The sequence below is a fragment of the Xyrauchen texanus genome, chromosome 28 (assembly GCF_025860055.1).
Source record: "Xyrauchen texanus isolate HMW12.3.18 chromosome 28, RBS_HiC_50CHRs, whole genome shotgun sequence".
Classification (NCBI taxonomy): domain Eukaryota; kingdom Metazoa; phylum Chordata; class Actinopteri; order Cypriniformes; family Catostomidae; genus Xyrauchen; species Xyrauchen texanus.
In genome coordinates this window covers 82,501-97,500 of record NC_068303.1, presented here as the reverse complement: position 1 = coordinate 97,500, position 15,000 = coordinate 82,501, and the positions used below count along the sequence as shown (strand labels likewise).

The window sequence follows — 15,000 nt, the reverse complement described above, 5'->3', positions numbered from 1 at the left end:
TCACAGGGCAGACCCAGATGCCACGGGTCGACTGACTGAGACGACTGGCTGCTTGAACACCTCTGCCCCCTACAGTGCCAACTTGCTGTGCTTTAGCCATCCGGCGCTCCGCTCGTTGTTGTGAGCATCGCTCCTACGCCCTCCGTTGTTGTTGGAGGGTGACTAGCCCCCTCAATCCGGCCAAACAAAAGCTGTTTACTTGCTTGCTGTCCACGTCTCGCAAGCATAGAGAAGGGAGGGAATGACCGTGGCCGAGAATACCTGACCAGGTAGCTTCCACACAGCCTTACGCAACCGATTAAAAAATAATGCTGCTCGACTGATTCGGAGTGAGATCTCCGCTGCTAAACCAGAGCCGGTAATGAGCACACCGCCCAGGTATGGGATACTCTCCACTCTCTCCACAAATGCTCTATCACCAATTGGGAGCTGTGGGGGTGGAGTGTCCGATGGTACATAATATCCAGGCAAGTGCTTAGTTTTTGTAGGGCTGATGGTAAGGCCCCATCTCTTAGTGGCATGCTCCAAATTCATCAGCAGCGCCTCCAACTCCTCCTCTGAGTGAGGAGCAATCACCAGATCATCAGCATACATAATGTGGTTGACCAATAGGGAGCATCCCTTGACCGCACCCGGGCATCGATCAACCTCCCATTATATCTGTACCAGATGGAAATTCCTCCAGTACAGCCATTGTAGGCTTCACGAACTACGTGGTCAAAATAGATGTTAAATAAAGAAGACAACCCCATCGGACCCCAAGGTGAACAAGGAATGGCTCTTACTTCCAGCCACGTAGTTTTACCCGGGCCTGCTCGCCATCATGAAGGTCCTTAATGATCGCGAGCAGCGGGTCAAGGACTCCGAAAGCATGAAGAACAACCCAGAGCCCAGTCCTACTGATGGTATCATAGGCCTTGACCAGGTCAATAAACAGATATGTGGGTCTTTTTGGAATTCCCTACACATGGCATCTGTGCAAGACCGCCCCTTCCTGAAACCACACTGTGGCTCTGCAAGCCTCTCCTCAGCATGCCTAGCAAGGCTAGATTGAATAATCCTTGCCAGGACCTTTCCCGGCACACTGAGGAGTGAGATGCCCCTGTAGTTGTTACAATCCATGCGGTCCCCTTTCTTAAAGAAGAGGACCACCAGGGCATCCTTCCAATCCTGCAGAACCCGTCCAGTGGTCCAGACTGTTGTTATGATGTCATGTAGGGCAGTCTGTCAGTCTCAGCAATTCGTCTGGGAGATCATCTCTGCCTGGTGCCTTTCCCGGTCTCAGACTCTGGATCGCTTTCAGTACTTCCTCAACAGATGGCATCTCAGCCAACCACCCACAGGGGGTTACTTCTTCCTCCAATAAGGAACCGCAGTCTCAGCAGGTTCAACCCCACTTTGTCCCACGTTGTTTTCCTGGCTGAGAGATTTCCCCTCCCCCAAACCCAGTCGCAGGCGATGATGAAATTCTCGTTTGTACTTCAGCTTGTAACAGCTAGCTGAGACCATGCCACTAAGGGTTTGAATGGGGGACTTGGGTGTACACCCACCACCGGAGTGGAAGAATGGCAGGTGCATCTTACAGATGACAAGTCAATGGTCAGTGGGCAGATCAGCTCCACGGTAGGTTCTGGTGTCATGGACTTGTGCCCACAGCCGCTGTTCCATCACTATGTAGTCCAGCAAAGGTTCTTGCTTGGACCCGGCATGCATCCATGATGTTGTGTGGATGTGCCAATGCCGGAACAGCGTGTTGGTAATTACAAGCCCATTGGCTGCACAAAAATCTAGCAGCCTCCAGCCGTTGTTATTGAGCTGATCTGGCCCATACCTTCCAATCACTCCTGACCAGGTGCCAGCATCCTGGCCAACTCGGGCACTGAAGTCACCTAAGAAGATGACTGTATACAGATGGGCCACTTTAGCCAGCACCTGTGACAGGAGGTCATAGAAGGCATCTGACTCATCGGCCTTGCCTGCATCCCTCCACGGATGTTCATCTTCAGTGGGTCATAATTAACCACGACCACCACTCCTCGCCTCTGGTTGAAGGCGAACCCAAAGTATCCTGGGGCTCACAGCTTCCCACACCTCATCCCCGAGGGCTCCTCCAGATGGGTTTTGTGGAAGTTAATTGAAAAGGTGGAGGTGTTACCAGCCCCTCGCACCCATCCAGAGCCCCTATTTCCGCCCCACACACACACACACAGACACACTCTCACAGACACACACTCTCACAGACACACACACACTCTCACAGACACACACACACACTCTCACAGACACACACACAGCAACACACACACACACTCTCACAGACACACACACACACACTCTCACAGACACACACACACACACTCTCACAGACACACACACAGACACACACTCTCACAGACACACACACACTCTCACAGACACACACACAGACACACACACACACACACACACACACACACACACACACTCTCACAGACACACACACACTCTCACAGACACACACACAGACACACACACACACACACACACACACACACACACACACACTCTCACAGACACACACACACACACACACACACACACACACACTCTCACAGACACACACACACTCTCACAGACACACACACAGACACACTCTCACAGACACACACACACTCTCACAGACACACACACAGACACACACACACACACACACACACACACACACACACACACTCTCACAGACACACACACACACACTCTCACAGACACACACATAAGTTAATGAATGATAAAGAGCTTACTTCATTCAGAAAGCTGACTAACTGCTCTATGGTTAAATAATCACTTTTGTCTCCGTTGCTGCAAAGAAATTCATTAAAAGAGATTGTTACTTCAAAACAACAGAAATATTAATGATTCAGAAGACAAAGAGAGAGAGTTAGATTACAGGTTAATGTTAAACTGCTAAAGCGGGTTTGATTTCTTTAGTGAAATGATGTGTACTGATTAACTACAACTACCCCATCCCATATAACATTTATTACTTTATTAGTACACTGCAAAAGATAACAACTGTATGATTTTGTCTTATATGTACAGTGCCTCCGAAAAGTATTCACAGCGCTTCACTTTTTCCACATTTTGTTGTTACAGACTTATTCTAAAATGGATTAAATTCATTATTTGAAGTAGGAACTTCATTCATTCATCGGGTTCTTGGTCACCTCCCTGACTAAGGCCCTTCTCTCCCAATCGCTCAGTTTGACCGCTCTAAGAAGAGTCCTGGTGCTTCCAAACTTCCATTTACGGATGATGGAGGTCACTGTGCTCATTGGGACCTTCAATGCTGCAGAAATGTTTCTGTACCCTTCCCCAGATCTGTGCCTCCATACAATCCTGTCTCGGAGGTCTACAGACAATTCCTTGGACTTCATGGATTGGTTTGTGCTCTGACATGCCCTGTTAACTGTGGGACCTTATATAGACAGGTGTGTGTCTTTCCAAATCATGTCCAATCAACTGAATTTACCACAGGTGGACTCCAATCAAGTGTAGAAACATCTCAAGGATGATCAGTGGAAACAGGAAGCACCTGAGCTAAATTTGAGTGTCATGGAAAAGGGGGTGAATACTTATGTACATGTGTTTTTTTTTTTTTTTTATACATTTGCACAGATTTCAAACAAACTTCTTTCATGTTGTCATTATGGGGTATTGTTTGTAGAATTTTGAGGAAAATAATGAATTTAATCCATTTTGTAATAAGACTGAAACAACATGTGGAAAGTGAAGCGCTGGGAATACTGTCCGGATGCTCTGCATGTCTAAATATCCTTAAAACAAAATACATGTGCCTGAGAACTATTTTCAGATAGTAATCTTAAATGAAGTGCATTGAGAGATTGATTTAAGCATTAATCTGAACACATTTAGTGAAGTCTGCATAAAACGAATGAAAAACACAGTTTGTCAATGCGGTTAGACAAATAAACGTAGTTCTACAACAGTTTGAAGTAAATGTAACTTGTTTTCAGGTTTTTAGATGTTAGGAGTGCAAAACAAGAGTATATCGAGTATAATTCATAATGAGAAAACAGCAACACAAGAACTAAACAGCCAAAAGATTCATTAAACATAACACACGTACATCTGTTTGAAAAGCTCTTCGATGTCTGTACGGGGGCAGATCTTCTGCGTGAGCGAGTAGAATATATCAAACGTGAACGCTGAATGTTCAATTTCTTCATTCTGAAAAATAAAAGCAAAGAGATGATCAGCTTTAAGCAGGAAGTCAACATAAAACCTGCGTGATTTCTGTTATGTGATGTAGTTCAGAATGGATTGGATGGGGTTAGATATCGTTGCATAGTCGTTAGATGTCATTTAAAGTAACCAGAGATTACATTAAACTCTATTCTATGAACTCTATTGATGATGTGTGAGAGCAGAACTGCAGATCTCGACTGACTGATGAGAATTACAGATCACAGATCCTAACTTTACAAACAGCTTCAGCTGATGTACATCACAAAGTATGAGAGAATTATACAAAAATACCAAATTACTAAATATTAGGGCTGTCAATCGATTAACATTTTTAATCTAATTAATGATATGGTGTCCCGATTAATCGTGATTAATCGCATATACAAATATTTGCTGAGAAAGCCCCTCATATAACAATAACTCAATATATAATGGTTATACATATTTATATCAATATATAATGATGAAATAATTATACATAGATATCTTTAAATATTTACAAATTATATATATATATATATATACACACACACACAAACATATATATATATATATATATATATATATATATATATATATATATATATATATATATATATATATATATATATATATATATATAAAATACAAAATATTCCGATAATTAAAGTGCATTACATTCTTGTGGCAGAAGAGTTCATCATTAATAAAACAATATAAAAGCGGCTTTAGAATACAATGTATTGATTATTATCATATTATTGATCATAAGTCAATCATTGACACACAGTTCACAGTAATCCATTACACAAGTGAATTTATCAATCAGAGATTTATTATGAGGGCTTGTTTAAGGACACCTGCGTCAGACATGCTTGTGTAGAGTCTCGGGTGTGTTGCGTCATAAACACACATGTTTAGGTCACTGTGTCATGAAATATAGTTTAATACTCAATCTTTAAACACATCTTGAGATCTCTTAGTTCAGATTTGCGCTCCAAGTGTTTTGAACACAAGACTGTAACACATGTTTGTGTTGTTCTACTGAAGTGTTTGTTCACTGTATAAACTGTGTGTTGCTCACACAGCTGAAGTTTCACTTACTGCCCCCTGCAGTAAACAGGTGGTACTACACGCATTTCTCAGGAATCTTCATTATTACAGTCCGGGGACATTGCGATTAATTGCGTAAATTTTTTGTCAAATTAATCACGCTGAATTAACGCGTTAAATCAAAAGCCATAATAAATACAGAAGCACAATCGTTGTGGAATAAGTGGATCTGGAGCTTTTTTTTGTTTTGTTGGGATTTTCTCCCCTTTTTCTCCCAATTTGTAACGCCCAATTCCCAATGCGCTCTGAGTCCTCGTGGTGGCGTAGTGACTCGCCTCAATCCGGGTGGCGGAGGACGAATCTCAGTTGCCTCCGCGTCTGAGACCGTCAATCCGCGCATCTTATCACGTGACTAGTTGAGCGTGTTACCGCGGAGACGTAGCGCATGTGGAGACTTCACGCTATTCTCCGTGGCATCCACGCTCAACTCACCACACGCCCCACCGAGAGCGAGAACCACATTATAGTGACCACGAGGAGGTTACCCCATGTGACTCTACACGTAACGTCTCAAAAACATGAATAATCAACACCCCTGGACACATAATAAACTATTTGATGAAAATAATCAGATTTTCTATAATTTTATATTATTTAAAATTTCACAACTTAGTCCCGCTGTCCACATATGAGGATATTACTTTTTAGGAAAAGTATTTGCTCTAGATAATATTTTTGGTATATTTATTAGGTGATACTGGGGAATGGGGAAACAGTCACACAACAGTCACACTCGGATAAATGATGCACATGTTAAATTGTCATTTCAGTAACAGATGAAGAAGTGTAATAAAAGTCTTTGCACCTTCCCGCTGGGCAGCCCGAGCTCCTTCAGCGCCTGGAAGATTCCCTTCTCAGTTTTCCCTGAGCCGAACGTCCGTGTTATACTGAAGGGGAAGAGACGAGATTGATGTAAAACATTCCAGAATAAAACGTCCAGCCGGAGAAAACGGAACACTCACCCTCTCACAGGGATTTTCCCATTAATGTTTGTGAGGAACGACAGTCTCATCCAACTGCACACAAAGACACAGAAAACAGTAATACATACAGACAGATCATACAAAAGACATACAGTAATCATGCACCGTTACAAGAGCACAAGGAATGACTCATCAGGAGAAAACACTTCCCATATCTTTAGCTGATGAGCATCCAATCAAACTCTAATCAAACAATGAAAATGGCATTTGTTGGGCATCTCATGTTAATATCAATAAATGCCAATGTTTGATTTTAAGCACATTTTCATTGAGTTTTATTCAATAAGTAATTCTGGTAATGTGTGAGATTTTAGAACAAGTTCTTCTGATCTTCTGAGAATCCATCTGTCATTCCAACTTAATGATCATTACTGTAACAGTGTTTAAAGTGATCATGGATACATGAATACTTCAGTCAAATGTGTTGAAACGATGTCCACTATGTGTCAAATCATCGTTTAACCCTTTAAGCTCTGAATGTGTTTTTAAAGAATTCCTGTTTCAGTGGCATTACCCAAAATTAAAGACTTATAACTCATAAAAACTTCTTAAAAAACACACACACAAACAGATATAGATTATGAGACATTCTGAGAAACTGCTGAATCTCTGGGTGTAAATAAGGCCCGATCATGTCAACTGAATCTAAGAATAAATTACTGTTGATACGACAAATCAATCAAAAGTTCCAACATTACAAATATAATGTATCATAGTGTCCAAAAACATCTCCAAACAAATAAAAGATAATAATTCTCCATAAGAACTAATTACACATGCAAACACAACAATGACTAAAGGTTTGCATAGCATGCACACATGATTTTACTCATGAGATTTCACAGAATGAGTTTCATTTTGTGTCATTTGAGTCATCATTGAGTCTGTGTCGTGTATTTGGCGCCATCTCCTGGTGGTCATATGTAACATTGTGCTTCATGTGGATTATCTAATGATCTATACATCTGATTATCTTGTGTGTGGACTCGATTGAAAGATAATCACAGACTCTAAATAATGATATGTGATGTTTTATGTTTATTAGTTACATTTATTTTTTGTGACGTTATAAGTGAAAACACAGCATATAAGCAACACCAACATAATAGTAAAAGACATATATTTATCTGTTACTCGCTATATTTTTGTCTGTGAGTAAAACAAATAGTCTGGTTTTTTACTCTTTGAGATCTTATTATCCATCCATCTATCCATCCATCCATCCATCCATCCATCCATCCATCCATCGTCAACCGCTTATCCTGTGTACAGGGTCGCGGGGGGCTGGAGCCTATCCCAGCTAACATTGGGCGAAAGGCGGGGGACACCCTGGACAGGTCGCCAGAGATCTTATTATTATTAATATTTTTTTTATGTGGATTCACTCACAGTTTCTTCAGACACGTCATTGGACAAACGTTATTCGCTTTGAAGTTGTGTATCACGGATTTCAGGCCCTCCATCCATTTCTGCAAAAATAAGTCACAAAAAACAGCACCTTGAATGATTCACATGTGGGATTATTCTAAACATGAATGTGTGTGTTTCTCCAGATACACTCATGACGTCCTTCATCTAATTATTTAAGCGTCTTTCCCAACAAACAAAATGTGGCAGTTTTTCAGCGTGCTGTTTGTCTCCTCTGGGCTTTTATCGCAGTATTGATTAGTGCCGCAGTACAACGAGTAATAAAAACAACTCAAACACTCCAGCACCGTATTTACACATCCGCCACATTGAGCAGGTAATCAGAGGTTCTGCAGTGATGTTACCTTGGCCGTGTCGGCGTTGTCAGTCACCATGTACATGCAGCTGAGGTTGACCAGATCCGGCCCGCTGCACACGCAGATGATGCGACCGTCCAGATCGGTTTCATTCTTCCCCGCGGCCTCCAGCGACGCCACAATCTTAGCATCCTGCAGAGAAAACAGACAAAACGAACTTAACATGAACATTAATAATACTTACTGAAGTGCAAAACGACAAGCTTTCAAAACTATTAAATGTGTTTTTCACAGAGTCTTCAAAGTGATTCAACTATCAGTTCATTGTTTTCCAGAGCGTGTGATAACGGAGAGCGTTTCAGTTTTCCAGAGCGTGGGGTAACGGAGAGCATTTCAGTTTTCCAGAGCGTGGGGTAACGGAGAGCGTTTCAGTTTTCCAGAGCGTGGGGTAAAGGAGAGCGTTTCAGTTTTCCAGAGCGTGGGGTAACGGAGAGCGTTTCAGTTTTCCAGAGCGCGGGGTAACGGAGAGCGTTTCAGTTTTCCAGAGCGTGGGGTAAAGGAGAGCGTTTCAGTTTTCCAGAGCGCGGGGTAAAGGAGAGCGTTTCAGTTTTCCAGAGCGCGGGGTAACGGAGAGCGTTTCAGTTTTCCAGAGCGTGGGGTAAAGGAGAGCGTTTCAGTTTTCCAGAGCGTGGGGTAAAGGAGAGCGTTTCAGTTTTCCAGAGCGCGGGGTAAAGGAGAGCGTTTCAGTTTTCCAGAGCGTGGGGTAAAGGAGAGCGTTTCAGTTTTCCAGAGCGCGGGGTAACGGAGAGTGTTTCAGTTTTCCAGAGCGTAGGGTAACGGAGAGCGTTTCAGTTTTCCAGAGCGTGTGATAACGGAGAGCGTTTCAGTTTTCCAGAGCGTGGGATAAAGGAGAGCGTTTCAGTTTTCCAGAGCGTAGGGTAACGGAGAGTGTTTCAGTTTTCCAGAGCGTAGGGTAATGGAGAGCGTTTCAGTTTTCCAGAGCGTGTGATAACGGAGAGCGTTTCAGTTTTCCAGAGCGTGTGATAACGGAGAGCGTTTCAGTTTTCCAGAGCGTGGGGTAACGGAGAGCGTTTCAGTTTTCCAGAGCATGTGATAACGGAGAGCGTTTCAGTTTTCCAGAGCGTGTGATAACGGAGAGCGTTTCAGTTTTCCAGAGCGTGGGGTAAAGGAGAGCGTTTCAGTTTTCCAGAGCGTGTGATAACGGAGAGCGTTTCAGTTTTCCAGAGCGTGTGATAACGGAGAGCGTTTCAGTTTTCCAGAGCGTGGGGTAACGGAGAGCATTTCAGTTTTCCAGAGCGTGGGGTAACGGAGAGCGTTTCAGTTTTCCAGAGCGTGGGGTAAAGGAGAGCGTTTCAGTTTTCCAGAGCGTGGGGTAACGGAGAGCGTTTCAGTTTTCCAGAGCGCGGGGTAACGGAGAGCGTTTCAGTTTTCCAGAGCGTGGGGTAAAGGAGAGCGTTTCAGTTTTCCAGAGCGCGGGGTAAAGGAGAGCGTTTCAGTTTTCCAGAGCGTGGGGTAAAGGAGAGCGTTTCAGTTTTCCAGAGCGCGGGGTAACGGAGAGCGTTTCAGTTTTCCAGAGCGTGGGGTAAAGGAGAGCGTTTCAGTTTTCCAGAGCGGGGTAAAGGAGAGCGTTTCAGTTTTCCAGAGCGTGGGGTAAAGAAGAGCGTTTCAGTTTTCCAGAGCGGGGTAACGGAGAGCGTTTCAGTTTTCCAGAGCGTAGGGTAACGGAGAGCGTTTCAGTTTTCAGAGCGTGTGATAACGGAGAGCGTTTCAGTTTTCCAGAGCGTAGGGTAACGGAGAGCGTTTCAGTTTTCCAGAGCGTAGGGTAACGGAGAGCGTTTCAGTTTTCCAGAGCGTAGGAGTAACGGAGAGCGTTTCAGTTTTCCAGAGCGTAGGGTAACGGAGAGCGTTTCAGTTTTCCAGAGCGTGTGATAACGGAGAGCGTTTCAGTTTTCCAGAGCGTAGGGTAACGGAGAGCGTTTCAGTTTTCAGAGCGTAGGGTAACGGAGAGTGTTTCAGTTTTCCAGAGCGTAGGGTAACGGAGAGCGTTTCAGTTTTCCAGAGCGTGTGATAACGGAGAGCGTTTCAGTTTTCCAGAGCGCGGGGTAACGGAGAGTGTTTCAGTTTTCCAGAGCGTAGGGTAACGGAGAGCGTTTCAGTTTTCCAGAGCGTGTGATAACGGAGAGCGTTTCAGTTTTCCAGAGCGTAGGGTAACGGAGAGCGTTTCAGTTTTCCAGAGCGTAGGGTAATGGAGAGCGTTTCAGTTTTCCAGAGCGTGTGATAACGGAGAGCGTTTCAGTTTTCCAGAGCGTGGGGTAAAGGAGAGCGTTTCAGTTTTCCAGAGCGTGGGGTAAAGGAGAGCGTTTCAGTTTTCCAGAGCGTGGGGTAAAGGAGAGCGTTTCAGTTTTCCAGAGCGTGGGGTAAAGGAGAGCGTTTCAGTTTTCCAGAGCGTGTGATAACGGAGAGCGTTTCAGTTTTCCAGAGCGTGTGATAACGGAGAGCGTTTCAGTTTTCCAGAGCGTGGGGTAACGGAGAGCGTTTCAGTTTTCCAGAGCGTGGGGTAAAGGAGAGCGTTTCAGTTTTCCAGAGCGTGGGGTAAAGGAGAGCGTTTCAGTTTTCCAGAGCGTGTGATAACGGAGAGCGTTTCAGTTTTCCAGAGCGTGTGATAACGGAGAGCGTTTCAGTTTTCCAGAGCGTGGGGTAACGGAGAGCATTTCAGTTTTCCAGAGCGTGGGGTAACGGAGAGCGTTTCAGTTTTCCAGAGCGTGGGGTAAAGGAGAGCGTTTCAGTTTTCCAGAGCGTGGGGTAACGGAGAGCGTTTCAGTTTTCCAGAGCGCGGGGTAACGGAGAGCGTTTCAGTTTTCCAGAGCGTGGGGTAAAGGAGAGCGTTTCAGTTTTCCAGAGCGCGGGGTAAAGGAGAGCGTTTCAGTTTTCCAGAGCGTGGGGTAAAGGAGAGCGTTTCAGTTTTCCAGAGCGTGGGGTAAAGGAGAGCGTTTCAGTTTTCCAGAGCGCGGGGTAACGGAGAGCGTTTCAGTTTTCCAGAGCGTGGGGTAAAGGAGAGCGTTTCAGTTTTCCAGAGCGCGGGGTAAAGGAGAGCGTTTCAGTTTTCCAGAGCGTGGGGTAAAGAAGAGCGTTTCAGTTTTCCAGAGCGCGGGGTAACGGAGAGTGTTTCAGTTTTCCAGAGCGTAGGGTAACGGAGAGCGTTTCAGTTTTCCAGAGCGTGTGATAACGGAGAGCGTTTCAGTTTTCCAGAGCGTAGGGTAACGGAGAGCGTTTCAGTTTTCCAGAGCGTAGGGTAACGGAGAGCGTTTCAGTTTTCCAGAGCGTAGGGTAACGGAGAGCGTTTCAGTTTTCCAGAGCGTAGGGTAACGGAGAGCGTTTCAGTTTTCCAGAGCGTGTGATAACGGAGAGCGTTTCAGTTTTCCAGAGCGTAGGGTAACGGAGAGCGTTTCAGTTTTCCAGAGCGTAGGGTAACGGAGAGTGTTTCAGTTTTCCAGAGCGTAGGGTAACGGAGAGCGTTTCAGTTTTCCAGAGCGTGTGATAACGGAGAGCGTTTCAGTTTTCCAGAGCGCGGGGTAACGGAGAGTGTTTCAGTTTTCCAGAGCGTAGGGTAACGGAGAGCGTTTCAGTTTTCCAGAGCGTGTGATAACGGAGAGCGTTTCAGTTTTCCAGAGCGTAGGGTAACGGAGAGCGTTTCAGTTTTCCAGAGCGTAGGGTAATGGAGAGCGTTTCAGTTTTCCAGAGCGTGTGATAACGGAGAGCGTTTCAGTTTTCCAGAGCGTGGGGTAAAGGAGAGCGTTTCAGTTTTCCAGAGCGTGGGGTAAAGGAGAGCGTTTCAGTTTTCCAGAGCGTGGGGTAAAGGAGAGCGTTTCAGTTTTCCAGAGCGTGGGGTAAAGGAGAGCGTTTCAGTTTTCCAGAGCGTGTGATAACGGACAGCGTTTCAGTTTTCCAGAGCCTGTGATAACGGAGAGCGTTTCAGTTTTCCAGAGCGTGGGGTAACGGAGAGCGTTTCAGTTTTCCAGAGCGTGGGGTAAAGGAGAGCGTTTCAGTTTTCCAGAGCGTGGGGTAAAGGAGAGCGTTTCAGTTTTCCAGAGCGTGGGGTAAAGGAGAGCGTTTCAGTTTTCCAGAGCGTAGGGTAACGGAGAGCGTTTCAGTTTTCCAGAGCGTGTGATAACGGAGAGCGTTTCAGTTTTCCAGAGCCTGTGATAACGGAGAGCGTTTCAGTTTTCCAGAGCGTGGGATAACGGAGAGCGTTTCAGTTTTCCAGAGCGTGGGGTAACGGAGAGCGTTTCAGTTTTCCAGAGCGTGGGGTAACGGAGAGCGTTTCAGTTTTCCAGAGCGTAGGTTAACGGAGAGCGTTTCAGTTTTCCAGAGCGTGTGATAACGGAGAGCGTTTCAGTTTTCCAGAGCGTGTGATAACGGAGAGCGTTTCAGTTTTCCACAGCGTGGGGTAATGGAGAGCGTTTCAGTTTTCCAGAGCGTGTGATAACGGAGAGCGTTTCAGTTTTCCAGAGCGTGTGGTAACGGAGAGCGTTTCAGTTTTCCAGAGTGTGTGGAAACGGAGAGCGTTTCAGTTTTCCAGAGCGTGTGGAAACGGAGAGCGTTTCAGTTTTCCAGAGCGTGTGATAACGGAGAGCGTTTCAGTTTTCCAGAGTGTGTGATAACGGAGAGCGTTTCAGTTTTCCAGAGCGTGGGATAACGGAGAGCGTTTCAGTTTTCCAGAGCGTGTGGAAACGGAGAGCGTTTCAGTTTTCCAGAGCGTGTGATAACGGAGAGCGTTTCAGTTTTCCAGAGCGTGTGATAATGGAGAGCGTTTCAGTGGAAGAAAAACTGTTCTAGAGTAAACAGGAGGAGTAAATGATATCGATGCATTTTCAACTGAAACATATTCACATGGACGTGACTGGAGTGGGGTCAGAAATTAAAGGGGGCTCGGAGTAAAAATGCCTCCTTTTCTTTTTTCTCTCATGCCCAATTCCCAACGCGCTCTAAGTCCTCGTGGTGGTGTAGTGACTCAATCCGGGTGGCAGAGGATGAATCTAAGTTGCCTCCGCGTCTGAGACCGTCAATCCGCGCATCTGATCACGTGACTTGTTGAGCGCGTTACCGCGGAGACGTAGCATGTGTGGAGGCTTCCCCAGGAACTTCTCGTAAAGAGTGGGAGTGGCCAAATTCCCCCATTGGCCCTTCTCAATCATGGCCCCAACCATTAATTGGCTGTATCACTCGACTCCCTCCTCTCCATCAGCTGCTGTGTGCTGAGTGTACTGATGGGTGCTGTCAATCATCCAGGTGGGTTCTGCTGGTGTTTGAGGAGATTCCCATGTTCACTGTTTAAAGCGCTTTGAGTGTGGTGTCAGAAAAGTGCTATATTAATGTAAGAAATTATTATTATTATTATATTGGAGCATTTGTCATTATTTTCAATTGTGATTAGAAAACACATGCCCTCATAAAGGTGAAATGCCCCTAAATCCAGGGGGTAAATATCACCTGTTTATGGCAACGTTTATGTGACACACTTCACCTTTAAATCATGTGATTAGAAGGACGACTGCTTGTGTGTGTGTGTGTGTGTGTGTGTGTGTCTGTGTGTGTGACGTGCAGCTAACTGATGAGAGTTAGCTGTGTACATGAAACACGTCCCGCTTGGCAAATATCATCAAAACCGTTACGATCTGTTGCAGCCTGTCCAAATATGACAACGCCCATCCACCACAAACACAAACACATGCTTATACAGTCACTTCCTGGTTCATTCGGGGAGTTCCTGTTGAACAGCTGACTGTATAAAGTGTAAGGTGTGGTGTGAGAGAGTTTAAACAAACACAGTTCTCTTGAACACACATGTGAGGAACATCAGTCGACACAATCAATGAAGTGAAGAATACACAACTGATGACACGCTGCTCAGAATGAGTAAAACACGCTACACGCAACACTATATCCTAAACTGACCCCCGCAATAAAAGAGTCTGTCTATACGTGTGTGTACTGCATTTACACTCCAATCACACGTCACTGATCTATCAGGAAATGGATTAAAATGTACAGATTATTCATTCATAAGCTCCAACAACCCGTCCAGAAACATATCCAAACTTTATAGCACATAAACAACTTTACCAAACAGTTTAAATCAGTTTAGCATTCATCCAGAGACTGATGTTTACACACATGACGTAATCCTGCAATCCTGTCCTGACCGCTCAAAATAAACCAATTTCTGTAGTGAAGCAGGTCAAAGGTCAAACAAAGACTGGTTTATTGTGTACTTCAGTTAATAATGAACTTCTGTAACTAAAAAGATCTTATGTAGTGATCTTATTTTCATCCCAAAAAGTTACCGTCACTGCGTCTGAATGTGTTTCCCATCACAAAATGTTTCAGACAGTGTTAAAACATGTGCTAACTGTTTCTATGAAGCCCATATTTATTACGTAAAGGCATTATACTGCAATTATAATGTATAATAATGCACCTTATAAGAGCTCAAAACTTCACGGGCCTTTTCTGCACAACACGCCGCTCATTTTAGCTTGCCCATTCGGCCCGTTTCACAGCCGACCCACCGGCCCCCTCAGTTCTCCCGATGGTCATTCCGCCCCTGATCAGCCCCAAAGTCATCGGCCCACCGGGAAAATGCCCGGTATGCCAGATTACCAGTCCAGTCCTGGGTTTAACTATGAATAGGTAAGTATTACAATGTATTATAATGTATTTTAATTGTGATTAAAGTGGTTCATGAGATGTATATATAAGGTGTATTATAAATATGAGCTGATGATTGCATCACCAGAGACTGACATTGATGACAGGTGTAAACAGGTCACATGACCTCACAGACCTCATTCATAAACTCACTGTGTGTTTATTAAATATTGTGACACATGTGATGATGATTCTGATACAATAAGAGTGCAGTCCTCTCCGCTCTG

At 44.6% G+C, this 15,000-nt stretch overlaps 1 protein-coding gene across 4 annotated transcripts in view; it reads right to left on the bottom strand.

Moving 5' to 3' along the window:
* LOC127621860 (1-phosphatidylinositol 4,5-bisphosphate phosphodiesterase beta-4-like) overlaps positions 1 to 15,000 on the bottom strand; it is a 109,670-nt gene that overhangs the window by 62,592 nt on the left and 32,078 nt on the right. For all 4 annotated transcript variants that reach the window (XM_052095636.1, XM_052095637.1, XM_052095638.1 and 1 more), the window contains exons 7-12: positions 8,093 to 8,236; positions 7,710 to 7,789; positions 6,300 to 6,353; positions 6,143 to 6,224; positions 4,127 to 4,227; positions 2,781 to 2,838 (exon numbers count right to left, since the gene is read on the bottom strand). In XM_052095636.1, the coding sequence (XP_051951596.1) occupies positions 2,781 to 2,838; positions 4,127 to 4,227; positions 6,143 to 6,224; positions 6,300 to 6,353; positions 7,710 to 7,789; positions 8,093 to 8,236 (519 nt within the window). The remainder of the gene's footprint in view (positions 1 to 2,780; positions 2,839 to 4,126; positions 4,228 to 6,142; positions 6,225 to 6,299; positions 6,354 to 7,709; positions 7,790 to 8,092; positions 8,237 to 15,000) is intronic.